Below are 14,093 nucleotides of genomic sequence, written 5' to 3'. Positions count from 1 at the left end.
CAGAAACATGCAGAGGAACTGCAAACCTCCCTCACACTGAGATGTCAATGAAAACCACACGTGCGTGCCTTTCTGAAGAACAGCGTTTGCCTGGGCTTCAGGATTTTAGAACGTCAGTTGATTTGAGTGCTGTTAGGACTGACTATTCATGGCTCAAAAATTGAATCATATGTGCATATCTGTGCAACCCCATAATATATTTAAGAGCATTTGTGCGAGGTCATATTATGGTTATAGTGTGACCATATTTTTATTTTTCATAATGTAACAGACAGGACTTTTTATAGCAGAAAATAATTATTTTTATTATCATAGTATAATTATTGGACATTCATTTTGGATTTATTGCGCAAATGTCAGTAAGTCATCACAGAAATAGTTACATTGTTGTTGCTGGTTGTTGTTAAGCTGGATTTATACTTTCGCCTAGTGCCGCATCGCGCACATCCGCTGATTGTGCATGCACCTCATGAAATAGACGAGGCTTTTATATGCCACGTTCGCCGTTGTGATATTCTTTAAAACGACAGAGGACCATCAAAAGAAACTGACCGTAAATTCTAGACCACAGGTGTCAAACTCAGTTCCAAAAGGGCCGCAGCTGTGCACAGTTTAGTTCCAACCCTAATTAAACACACCTGATCAAACTAATTGCGTCCTTCAGGCTTGTTTGAAACCTACAGGTAAGTGTGTTGGAGCAGGGTTGGAACTAAACTGTGCAGGGCTTCGGCCCTCCAGGAATTGAGTTTGACACCCCTGGTCTAGACAGATAAACAGAGAAGTAGAAAGTTTCCAGAACTACGTCATATCATTAATATCATTCAAGATTTTTAAACTAATTATTTTTATTATTTGTATAAATCATTTTAATGATTATAAAGATTTTTTAAACCATACTAGATTTTTTTTTTATCAAACTTGCATGATGCATCACTTGCTTTTGTTCACATCTCGGACAGTTCTACCTGTCATCATTTATTAAAATATTAATGACAACAGAACATGTGTTGCTCTACAAATATATTTATATTATGGCAAGAATAAAAGCAAATAAAAAGTATACTTACTGAAAAATACTGATGTTTTTTATTTTATTTATACTTCTTTAGATTTAGCCTGCTCCACAATTCACACAATACTGTCTGACTAGCTTCTGTCCTATACTTTATGCCAGGGGTCACCACACTTGTTCCTGGAGGGCCGGTGTCCTGCAGATTTTAGCTCCAATCCTAATCAAACACACCTGAACAAGCTAATCAAGGTCTTACTAGGTATACTTAAAACATCCAGGCAGGTTAAGGCAAGTTGGAGCTAAACCCTGCAGGGACACCGGCCCTCCAGGACCGAGATTGGTGACCCCTGCTTTATGCTAAAAAGGCAACAATGATCCAACATGCCTGATCATTATCACCAATAAAGCCTAGAAAAACAGGGCATCAGTATATTGTAAACCAATGGGTTCAAATATTCCTTTCCAGTTATCAAAAAAATAGGTCTAATTTGTTTCTTAATTATGGTTCTGTAACTGTTAAATTGTTTAAATTCGAAATTGTAAGATATACATGAGTGTTAAACCTATGACTGGTGGAAAAAACATATTTCTGTAATTGTGTACCCTGGTCTCCACTTTTGCCATGTCCTCTATTACCTTTAACAAACTAATTTCTTGCGTTCTTTAACAAACTATTTTTTTTAAAAACTCCCTTATGTTTTTTCAAATTTTTAAACAAAAACTTTCCTCCTTTCCCACGGCTGTTGCAATTTCTAGACAAGAATTATTGATAATCTGTTATCTCTCTGATCACGGATCATAAAAGTGTTTGTACAGTCGTACCAGTTTCAGACAAAACCCCTTCAAAGTGTTTCATATTCAACTCAAATCAAAAAAAAAAAAATCATGCGCTCCGCCAGCCAAAATCATGTCACGCACATCCAAGGCGAACCTCCGCAAACACATCAATGGCGTCATATTCGGCACATACACTCAAGCAAACTAGCGGACGCGTGGAGTATAAACCAGGCTTTAGTTCTGATTGGTGTAATGACTTTGTTAACACACAGTTTGCAGTGGTGCTCCTACATTTTTAAAGGTGGAAGCAACCAATGCTATCTCACAGCACCTCGTAACTTTTTGATTTAAAGTTATTGCACACTGCATCTGACATTTTCGGCTGTAATTTTTGCACGTTAAAAATTAAATTCGACCTCATGTTGTGTGAATTATTGTGGGAATCGTACTGACACACTGCCTCTGAAACATTCATTAGTTTTTCGCATCCAAAAAAGCACTTTGAGAGGTGTTTTGACAGTTCAGAGCCGCCACCGTAAAAGTAAACTACAAAATGCCGTCAATTGATCCACAGATGACAAACACAATGCATAATATAAGACAGAACGTGGTGGACAGCTGAGAACCCCTATATGATAGATTCAGTGAACGGCACACCTCTCCCCTGCTGCTGCTTGGTGTTTGTCTGTGTGTGTCTGTTCATCCGTACATTTGACGTACTGCTCATAGACAAAATAGAAAGCATGGTCTGCTTTCGGTCCGTTGTTTCGACACGTCAACGTGTGCCACAATCTATTATAATGCCTATAGGTACTGCCAGTCTCTGTTCAGGATTTGTTTACAGATGTGAATGTGTGAAGTATCACAAGCAATGTATCAAATTTCCACTGATTTCCTGAAATAAACTATGCTTTTCGGGATAATCCTGCGCAGCTCTTTGATGAAGAGAACTCTCCTTCTTCTCTATGAGGGCTGGTATTAAATGCACACAATCTGTAGCCTGTTGCTTTTTCTTCTTCTACTTTGGAGAAGAGAGGAGAACAAACTATCATTGCTGAATCTGACTCTGAAAAGCTTTGCGTTTTTTTGTCATGGATTGATTAATACGCATCAGACTCAGTGTGCGAGGTTTGTATACGTGACAAATTTTTCACATATGAATACGAAAAAGACGCATACAATGTCCAAAGACCATCAGCGGCTAATTCGTATTGAATGGTGTGATTTCATTCGTACAATTTTGTATGATTTGCCTATCCTCCAATGGCGGTTGGGGTTGGGTGCCACGCCTCCTTTTAAAATCCGTACATTTTCATATGACTGAATACGAATTCGAGTAGTAAAATAGTATTAAATAGTTATGTTTTCTTGTGAGATCAGGCTGGAGCACCAGTCCTACCAAGTAAAAAAGACAATTTCGAGCCCTTCAATTTAGAACTTTAGAATAATACAACTTGGAGGATGTAGGGAACTTGGAGAACCTGCAGCTGGAAAAGATGGAGCTTTTAGAACACCAAACCTTGAGAATTTGAGAATCGTGTGAGTCTGGAAAACAGAGAACATACAGACTCCGTATTACACCAGAAACTGTTTAACCAAGACAGAGAACTTCAGAACTTTAGTATTTTCGGAATGCACAAGTAATAGCAAATGATACAAGTCATGTTTTATTACCAATGTATGAAGTTCTGCCATCAGGGAAGCGATTTAAAGAGTTTATTTGTTTGTCATTTAAAGCAGTGTCCATTAGCATTTTAAATGGTAAATGACCTTGAAGGCTTTAAAATGAAATTTCCTGAAAAAGGAAAATAAAGTACAACTCAACTCAACTCAACTTTTTCTACAGAGCATCATCTTTATTTCTATAGCGCTTTTGCAATGTATACAGTGTCAAAGCAGCTTAACATTGATGCTCCAGTAGATTGAAACTGTGTCAGTCCAGTTTTCAGAGTTGAAGTTCAGTTCAGTGTGGTTTAATTTTCACTGCGGAAAGTCCAAACACTGAAAAGCAAATCCATCAATGTGCAGCTCCACAAGTCCCAAACCAGAGCATATAGTTAATAATAGTTCAATTAAGTTTTGACTAATTTTATTTCTTTTGTCTTCAGTATGTGTCTGAGGTTGTCATCGGGGCTCCGTACGCTGTCGAAAAAGATCTTCTGGATCACTTTAAGGTACAGTACTGGTTCTGCTTTACAATGTTCATTCACTATAGGGAATAAGAAACTGGTTGTCATGCAAGCGCCTTCTAGACACAATAACACAATAAGAGGCTTTGAATCTGGAAAGAACGAGGTTTGTGTGGTTCACACAGTGCGTTGTTCAGGCATAAAGCTCTGTGTGTGTGTGTTGTGTAGAGCTCTGGGAGAGCAGCCAGACTCAGGGTTTAGTGACTGACCACTATTTCAGCAATTCTGCATTGTTGTTCTCCAGGGAACAATCTAGAGATTTACAGCTCGCCTCTTTAAAAGGAAACCCTCAGACAGTTACGGAGAGTTCAATCATACATTATAGGTTAACTTCACAGGGCCCAAATGAGCACTTGGGACATTTTTGCAGGGAAGATGGGGAAAAAAGACAAAAGATAAACAATGTATCGGCAACCATAATGTATATCAAAATGCTGTAGTATTTCAGAAGCCCTAAAATTAAACCCATCTGTCTTTATTTACCGATAAATATTTTTGATATTTTATCATCTACAACTTTTAAAACTTGGAAGATGTGAACAAAGAACCTAGAACTTTGCTAACTAGAACTGAAGAATACTGAGCACCTGGAACATTAAGAACGTATAGAACACGAACATGGAATCCGAAGGTCTTACAATAACTGTTGAATGTTCTGCACCTAAAACAGTTAGAAGATGGCAACATGAAAATAGAACTTTTAGAACTTGGCAAATGCCATGCTCTTACCATAAAAAAACTAAAATCTTGAAAAATCAGACAATGTGGAAACTAAATGTCAGAACTTTCAGAACTTGGCAAACTACAGCTAAAAATTTGTGAACACGGAGACCTCCAAAACCTAAAATCTTGAAAAGTTAGAGCGTGCGGAAGCTAAACAATATTGGACGTTCACACTTCAGATTTTGTAGCTTTAAGAAAGTACTATAAAAGTCAGGAACATAAAACGTAAGAAATTTAAAACTATAGAACTGGAGAACCTTTTGAACGTTGAGAACTCTGTGGTGCTTTTAAATTTTTAAATAATAAATAAGCAAATGCATCAGGTAATTACATGTTCATTTCACAGTTTCTCAACACCACACACATATCATTTATCCTTTTATATGTAGGTGGATCTGGTGTGTCATGGGAAAACCAATGTATTTCCTGACGCAGATGGAACCGACCCTTATGCTGTGAGTAAAATCTTCTCGCATGGATCTACAAACGCTTTTCTGGTCAGTAAATAAAATGTTTACCCATTTTCCCACTTTAAAGGAGCCAAAGAAAAGAGGCATTTTCCGCATCCTGGACAGCAGCAACAATCTGACCACTGACGACATTGTTCAGAGAATCATTGAGAACAGGTTTGTAGGAAAATACGAGCAAAAACGCTCACTTGAAATATTTCTGAAAATATGCAACGGTTTCTTTTTGTACCATAGGCTGCAGTTTGAAGCCAGGAATCAGAAGAAGGAAGCGAAAGAAATGGCTGTTCTCCAGGCTTTGAAGCGTAAAGATGAATCTGTGAAAAGTGAAGCAGCTCTTGCGAAGAATTAACCAAACCAAGCTAATCGGTATTGTCGTAGAACAGAATCACCCCTGGACTCATTCAATTACATTCAGTAATGAACAGTAAGGTATTTTTAAAAAAGAGAGAGGAGGACAAGGACTTGTTTTAAATCATACGACTCTTGTTTGAAGAAAATGCACTTTGTTGTGTGCAGAGAGTGTTTATGGCACCTATTTAATGGGTTGAAAACTTTCTCTCTGAGTGGGAGAAACACATTCGGCAAATGCTTTTACATAATTTATGAAGTTGATGGAAAGATTGTGTCATTTTTAACCATTTTTTTGAAAAAAGAAATGTTGTTCCAGCTGCGCATATGCTTACTGAAGGAAACATTCACGTCGACTCAAATGGTATCTGATCATACTAGTGAGGTTAATCTTACTAGCGTGGGTGAGTCTTGTGGTGTCATATTCAGGTCATATTTTACTCCAAAATCAAAATGGGGGTGCTTAAATAAATTTGCCCCTATTAAAACTATTAACTTTTTTGCATTTTGATAAAATTTAATATTCTCATTACTTTAAAGTATAATGAATATGTTTAACTTTTATTTTATTGTGATGTTTACTTTTTATGTAAATTAGCAATCTAGAACCTTTAGAAGTTAAGAAACATAAAAACCTGAAGAATTTTCAAAACTTGCAGACTAAAAACTGAGATCTCTGAGAATTTGGAACTTAGGGAATTTTCAGAATTTACAATCTAGAATCACTTACTCTGAGAATTTAGAACTTTGAGAACATAAACACAGAACCCGAAGAATCTACAAACTGGAAGTGGAGAACTCTGAAAATGTAGAACTTTAAGAAAATTAAAAAGAGTCTGAAGGACTTGTGATCTGGAACCGGGGAACATAGAACCCAATGTACTTGCAGAACTTATAATCTAGAACTGGAGAACTCTGAGGATTTAGAACTTGGAAAACATGAACATAGTACAAGGAGAACCTACGATCTAGAACTAGAGGATTCTGAGGATTTAGAACTTAGACAAAATGTACATAGAACTAAATGAACTTGCAGAATTTATCATCTAGAACCAGAGAATTTTGAGGATTTGTAACTTGGAGAACATGAACACTGTACCTTCAAACTAGAGATCTCTGAAAATTTAGAACTGAATATAGAACCTGAAATACTTGGAGAACTTACTAAATATACTGTCTAGAACGTGAAAACTCTTGAGAATCTAGAACTTGGAGAACATAAACAGATAATCTGAAGTACCTTGAGAACTGTTGAGAATCTACAACTTGAAGAACATGAACAGAGAATCTGAAGTACTTGGATAACTTGCAAAATGTACTGTTTAAAACAGGAGTACTCTTGAGAATCTAGAACTTGAAGAACTTACAAAATGTACTCTCTAGAACCGGTGACCTATTAAGAATGTAGACCTCATAGAACATGAACAGAGACTCTGAGTTACTTGCAGAACTATTGAGAATCTAGAACTTGGAGAACAGGAAAAATGAACCTGAAGTTCTTGGAGAACTTAAATGTACTATCTAGAACCGGTGAGCGATTGAGAATCTAGAACCTGGAGAACATGAACATAGAACCTGACATACATGGAGAACTTACAAAATATACTATCTAGAAGTGGAGAACTGTTGAGAATCTAGAACTTGGAAAACATGAACAGAGAATCTAAAGTACTTGGATAACTTACAAAATGTACTGTCTAAAACAGGAATACTCTTGAGAGTCTAGAACTTGGAGAACTTAAAAAAATGTACTGTTAAGAACTGGTGACCTATTGAGAATCTAGAACTTGGAGAACATGAACATAACCTGAAGTACTTGGAGAACTTACAAAATGTAATGTCTAGAAGTGGAGTACTCTTGAGAATCTAGACCTCAGAGAAGATGAACAGAGAACTCGAAGAACTTAGAACTTTCCATAGCAGAACTGAAGGACTTTGAGAATCTAGAACACTTGTGTATGTATGTATGTATATAATTGTATAAAATTGTATAGACGTTTTAATTATGTCAAAATGCAAAAAGTTAATGATATATAATCTGATTTTGTGGTAAAATGTGGCGTAATCCCGTATGTTTAACAGATTTTAACCCCAGTATATTTAACTCCAGTGGTGCTGCTTTAGTTTTCCTGTAGTTTAACTGTAAATTTTAATATGCGTGTTATATAAAACAGAGTCTAGAGTCACACTTCTGGCATTTTTACAGTCTTTTACCACTTTCATTTTCTCTTTCTCACCTGTAATAGTCATGATCGCAAGTCTTTGACCTCAGGTGATTATTAGATATATTGATTTTATAGGTCTACAAACTTCACCACGGATTGAACATCACACTTCCATTCATTTAAAAAAACAACAACACATAAATATTCTTTCTGTGCAAGAGTGTGAATTTTAAAACCACTTTTATGCCTGTACTTTTATCCCATTTGAATGCGGTTTCAACTTGTGTTTGACCATTGAAGCACCTTGACGCTTATTTTTTTGTTTTGTTTGTTTGTTTTGAACATCTTGTCCATTTTGGGTGAATTGCTGTGAAAAAAACACTAATTTAATGTCTGTACGTTGCAGATGTGAGCAGAAAAATGTTGAGTGACCAATACTGAATGTACTGTTAGGCGTGAAACGCTCTCAGACAATCTTTAATTTAATTAATTCATCACAATACATCAACTAATTGCAAATTCATTTGCAGTTTACACAATAAAACTATCAAAAAAAGCTTGCTTTGAGTTATTTATTTATGCTTTTTAACTTATTTTAAAATCTAGATTTTATTTATAGATTAGTGTTTTTATTTATATTCTAATATAATAAACAAAGTTTTATTGGAAACATTTAAATTGGTACTTAATTTATGTTTGATTTAATTTCGCTTCATTAAATTACTAAAATGCTTTTAATACATTTTATTTCAAATGTATTTGATTTCATATTTTACTTTATTTTGCTTCTTGATAATGAGTTACTTTAATTATTTCATTTGTTCTTCATTCAATTGCATTTTAATTTTATTTAATTTAAGTTTAATTTTATTTATTTTGTGCTATAGGTTTTTGTTGTTTCATTTAGTCAATTGTAATTTGTGTTGTCTTCATATTTTTATAAATAATTTATTTAGTTTAATTTCATTCATTCATTTTTATTTCGACTTAGTCCCTTTTATTATTCTGAGGTCGCCACAGTGGAATGAACCACCAACTTATCCAGCATGTTTTGCTCAGTGGATGTTTCCAGCTGGGAAACATCCACACACACTCATTATACATACACTACGGACAATTTAGCTTACCCAATTCACCTGTACCACATGTCTTCGGACTTGTGGGGGATACTGGAGCACTTGGAGAAAATCAATGTGAACAAGGGGAGAACATGTAAACTCCACACAAAAATGCCAACTGACCCAGCTGAGGCCCGAACCAGCGACCTTCTTGCTGTGAGGCGATTGTGCTACCCACTGCATTTTATTTTTTACTTTTTAATTTAATTAAATTTGTAAAAAAACATTTAACTTTATTTAGTTTTTGTCTGCTCATTTTAATTTCTTACATAATATTTACATTTACTCATTTCGGTTTATTTGATAATTATTTTAGGTTGATTTTACATTTTTATGTACTCGCATTTTATTTACTTGTGTTTTTTTTTTGTTTTACTTTGATATTACTTGGATGGATTTGGTTTATTTTTCATTTATTTATTGCATTTTTGTTTTGTTTGGTGCTTAATTTAATTTATTTTGGGGCTGGTTTTTGCTTTTGTTTTTACTTTTGTTTGTAACTGTTTTGTTTACTTTGTTTCGTTTACTTATAACTGTACATATATTTGATTTTAATTTTTAATGGACCGTTTTCGTTGTTTTTTAACAACAAAAGTTTTTAAAAAATTAAAACAAATGTAATAATATTTTTTTAAAAGAACTTCGTTTTCATTTCATTTGATATAATTCATTTGTTTTTTATTTAATTAATTGCTTTGTAAAACGTTTCATTGTATTTTGTTTTTTGTATGTTACAAAAACTACAGTTTTGATTATTTTACTTAATTCATGTACTTGCATTATTTTTAAATACTTTAAAATTATTTATTATGCACTTTATTTATTTTCGTTCATTATTATTTATTATTGCGTGCTTTTGTTTTACTTTTTAAAGCTCAACGTTATTAAACAACAGCTCAATTTGATAACAGCGAGCACCACTTGTTTTATTGTGCACATACCTTGAGCACAGCGAAAACAAAACCCCTCTCAGGTGACAAAGTTCCACAAACACACGTCACTTCCTTCCTAAAGAAAGCGGACACCCCCAAAAAGAGTCTCCGAACAGCCGATATTCACCATTTATATTAACTTATCTTACCGCCAACATGAAAAGGTAAAGCCGTGTCGTGTTTTTTTTAACAAATGTCCGCGTCTTCTGTCACAGTATAAACGATCTCGCTCTTTATATGAATCTGACGGAACTAATCGGGATCTGTCGAATTTGAAACTTTTTTTCCTCTCTTTTCTCCATTCATTCCACAACACAGAGATTTACATCGAGAAATCTTCAAAATAAACACTCGTGACAGAGTTTGTTGTCATTATTTGTACGCGTTATTACCTGGTGTATTTAATGAAGCGCGCGCGCGATGCTCCGGGATGTTCTTACGCGACTTTAAACGTTTCTCGTCCGTGATTTGGGGATTTCAACTGGACCTCTAGCTCTTCTAGAAAGACATGAGCTCTGGAAATGGGTCTGTGTTTGGGCTCAGAGGTGACAACAGAGGAGGACAAGAAGGCGAAGATCCACAGCTCGCAGATAGACAGAGACCTGTACGAGTACGCCAAGAGGGAGTTGAACGTGGTGAAGATCCTCTTGCTGGGTGAGAACAGCACAAACTTCATATTCCCGTTGCTTTGAGCTGAAATAACACGGATTTTGATGTTTACATTGGTCGTATTGGAGATATGTTAAACATGTATAAATTTGTTTTGGGTTCTTATAGTAATTTATAGTAAATAGTGTAGTGTTATTGAACCGTAAAGTGTATTATGTCTATATTTTAGTGTTTACAACACCTTGTAATACTGTACTATTAACCATAGTGAGCTGATAAAGTGTAATAATAAATACTGTAGGAATTAATAAATACTGTATTGTTGTGCTATAGCATGAATTCATTCATTTTCTTTTCGGCTTAGTCACTTTATTAACACATGGTCGCCACAGCGGAATGAACCACCAACTTATCCAGCATATGTTTTACGCAGTGAATGGCTCTCCAGCTGCAACCCACCAAAAGTATAAATACTGTAGCATAAATTATTCAGTTCATGTTTATTTGTATAGTTCTTTTCACAATAATAATCGTTCCAAAGCAGCTTTACAAAATTATTGTGATGTTTCTATTTATCAAAAGGCTGTTGTTATAGTTTTTTTAGCTCCATTTTATTACTTTCACAATTCACTCTCATTAACTGGCAGTCACTTGTCAAATGCCATCAGGATAACATCAATTTTAAGAGCTTTGGCATAAAAATGACCACTTCAAAAGACTGGGCATTAAAAAGTAGATGACAGAAAAGCTAATTGTTAAGTTTATAAAACCAGCTATAAAATATCGAAACTGGAGCAGTTCGCAAATCACAGTTCCTTAATCTGAGGTAAACTATTTATCGTTATTTTCATTTTGGCTATTTTGGCTAAATGATATTCAAACTTAAACCATTTTAATATTGTTATTATTTTTAACATTTAATGTCATTTTAATATGATCTTAATAAAAGAGCACAACAGCGACCTGTTTTTCTATTTATTAGATGTGGAATGGAAATTCAGCTTTTAGTCAATGAAACCATGACTTATCTTGGTGTAATCTATGAGAACTGTCACTTAAAATTTGTTTGTTTATTTTTTTAAATGTAAAAACTAAATGGGCGGTTCATTCCGCTGTGGCGACCCCTGATTAATAAAGGGACTGAGCCGAAAATAAAATAAACGAAGGAATGAATGAAACCTAAATGGCTTAAATTTTTCTGCACAAACTATTGTTGTAGGTGCTGCAGAAAGTGGAAAAAGTACGCTGGTCAAACAGATGAAGATTATCCACAGTCATGGATTCACCAAACAAGAGCTTACTAGCTTTAAGGTAAAGCTAATATGTGTTTAATTGTTCCTCACAGGTTTATTGCATTTTAATAGTAGAGCTGCGATGAAATTTTATCTGAGGAGTCGATTCTACTTTGATTTTGAGATTTTCAAAATGCTTTGCTATTTTCTGTTAAAAACTAGCCACTGGCACCGACCTAGGCTAGTTTTTAACAACAGACTGCAACTCTAGGCTAGTTTTTAACAGCAGACAATGCTCTAGACTAGTTTTTAACAACAAAGGACGCTCTAGGCTAGTTTTTAACAACAGACTGCGCTCTAGGCAGCAGACGTTGCTCTAGGCTAATTTTTAACCACAGATGGCACTCTAGACTAGTACTTAACAGCGGACATTGCTCTCGGCTAGTTTTTAAACAGCAGACTTTGCTCTAGGCTACTTTTTAAACAGCAGACATTGCTCTGGGCATGTTTTTAACCACAGATGGCACTCTAGACTAGTTCTTAAAAGCAGACATTGGTATCAGCTAGTTTTTAAACAGCAGACTTTGCTCTAGGCTAGTTTTTAAACAGCAGACATTGCTCTGGGCTACTTTTTAAACAGCAGACATTGCTCTAGACTAGTTTTTAAACAGCAGACATTGCTCTAGGCTAGTTTTTAAACAACAGACGTTGCTCTAGGCTAGTTTTTAATCAGCAGACATTGCTCTAGGCTAGTTTTTAACTGCAGATGGCACTCTAGACTAGTTCTTAGCAGCAGACATTGCTCTAGGCTAGTTTTTAAACAGCAGACACTGCTCTCGGCTAGTTTTTAAACAGCAGATGGAGCTCTAGGCTAGTTTTTAAACAGCAGACGTTGCTCTAGGCTAGTTTTTAACTGCAGATGGCACTCTAGACTAGTTCTTAACAGCAGACGTTGCTCTAGGCTAGTTTTTAAACAGCAGACATTGCTGTAGGCTAGTTTTTAACTGCAGATGGTACTCTAGACTAGTTCTTAGCAGCAGACATTGCTCTAGGCTAGTTTTTAAACAGCAGACAATGCTCTCGGCTAGTTTTTAAACAGCAGATGGAGCTCTAGGCTAGTTTTTAAACAGCAGACGTTGCTCTAGGCTAGTTTTTAACTGCAGATGGCACTCTAGACTAGTTCTTAACAGCAGACGTTGCTCTCGGCTAGTTTTTAAACAGCAGACATTGCTCTAGGGTAGTTTTTAAACGGCAGACATTGCTCTAGACTAGTTTTTAACTGCAGATGGCACTCTAGACTAGTTCTTAACAGCAGACGTTGCTCTCGGCTAGTTTTTAAACAGCAGATGTTGCTCTAGGCTAGTTTTTAAACAGCATATGGAGCTCTAGGCTAGTTTTTAACTGCATATGGAGCTCTAGGCTAGTTTTAACTGCAGATGGCACTTTAGACTAGTTCTTAACAGCAGACATTGCTCTAGGCTAGTTTTTAAACAGCAGTGGCTGCTCTAGGCTAGCTTTTAACTGCAGATGGAGCTCTAGGCTAGTTTTTAACTGGAGATGGCACTTTAGACTAGTTCTTAACAGCAGACATTGCTCTAGGCTAGTTTTTAAACAGCAGTGGCTGCTCTAGGCTAGCTTTTAACTGCAGATGGAGCTCTAGGCTAGTTTTTAACTGCAGATGGCACTTTAGACTAGTTCTTAACAGCAGACATTGCTCTAGGCTAGTTTTTAAAAAGCAGACGTTGCTCTAGGCTAGTTTTTAACTGCAGATGTCGTTCTAGATGTTGCTTGTGCATTCGACTTTAGTCAAATAAGTTGGCTTTTATATCACAAGATTAATGTAAGCAAAGCTTACTATTACTTTTCTTGTAATTCGCTCAAACTTTTTCTAACTTTATTGATGATTATTATTAATTCTAGGGATATTTGTAAGAAATTGGTTGCAAGCAGAGTACGGCTTACAGAGTAGAGCATACAGCGCCATGTGCTGTTAAACACTAAGCTCAGAATCAATTCAAGAGAGAATGGCGATGCATTTTGAAAATCTCAATTTTCTCAAATTATTTTTCACCACTATTTTTTTATACAGCAGTAAAAAGTCTATTTAATAGTTTGAACATTTGTTCAGTACTGTGTTTTGTCTGTGTGCTTAGTTTTCCTCCACCATCTGGGAAATCGAGTCGCTGTGTGTGTTTTGGGATTATTAAAAGTTTAAGGGGTCTTTGGTTCAGCTGTGAAACAAGACCTCAGTTGAACGGAAGACTGAATCTTGCCTCAGCATGTTGTTTTTCTATCATTAGGAAGAGGAAGGGGGAAAGAAAATGATAGAATCAAAACTTCCGACTTTTTTTTTTCTGTTCATTTGACCCATTACACACATTTTTTGATTATGTGATACCATGCCAATAGCCTGACGCCATACGTTAGCACCTTTATACTAACCTGCGATCTACACATGGCTTTTCGCCATGGGAAGAGAGAAGTTTGATTTGCTCATTCATCATAAAACGTAGCCAGC

At 35.6% G+C, this 14,093-nt stretch overlaps 2 protein-coding genes across 3 annotated transcripts in view; both read left to right on the top strand.

Annotated features, from left to right (window-relative positions):
- Positions 1-5,614, top strand: part of pcyt2 (phosphate cytidylyltransferase 2, ethanolamine) — a 16,553-nt gene extending 10,939 nt beyond the window's left edge. The window contains 4 exon segments of one of the 2 annotated variants that reach the window (NM_001006037.1): positions 3,898-3,963; positions 5,091-5,156; positions 5,239-5,327; positions 5,406-5,614. In NM_001006037.1, the coding sequence (NP_001006037.1) occupies positions 3,898-3,963; positions 5,091-5,156; positions 5,239-5,327; positions 5,406-5,520 (336 nt within the window). In that variant the 3' untranslated portion in view covers positions 5,521-5,614. 2 annotated transcript variants of the gene reach the window in all.
- A 4,218-nt stretch (positions 5,615-9,832) lies between these two features.
- The window catches only part of gnav1 (guanine nucleotide binding protein (G protein) alpha v1), a 56,538-nt gene continuing 52,277 nt past the window's right edge, over positions 9,833-14,093 (top strand). Inside the window, 2 exon segments of the mRNA NM_001166014.1 lie at positions 9,833-10,388; positions 11,563-11,654. Coding sequence (NP_001159486.1) covers positions 10,256-10,388; positions 11,563-11,654 — 225 coding nt within the window. The 5' untranslated portion in view covers positions 9,833-10,255.

Source organism: Danio rerio, chromosome 22 (assembly GCF_052040795.2).
Source record: "Danio rerio strain M-AB ecotype USA chromosome 22, GRCz13ab, whole genome shotgun sequence".
NCBI classification, from domain to species: domain Eukaryota; kingdom Metazoa; phylum Chordata; class Actinopteri; order Cypriniformes; family Danionidae; genus Danio; species Danio rerio.
Note: the sequence above shows the minus strand (reverse complement) of the source record. Positions and strands in the feature narration are given on the sequence as shown.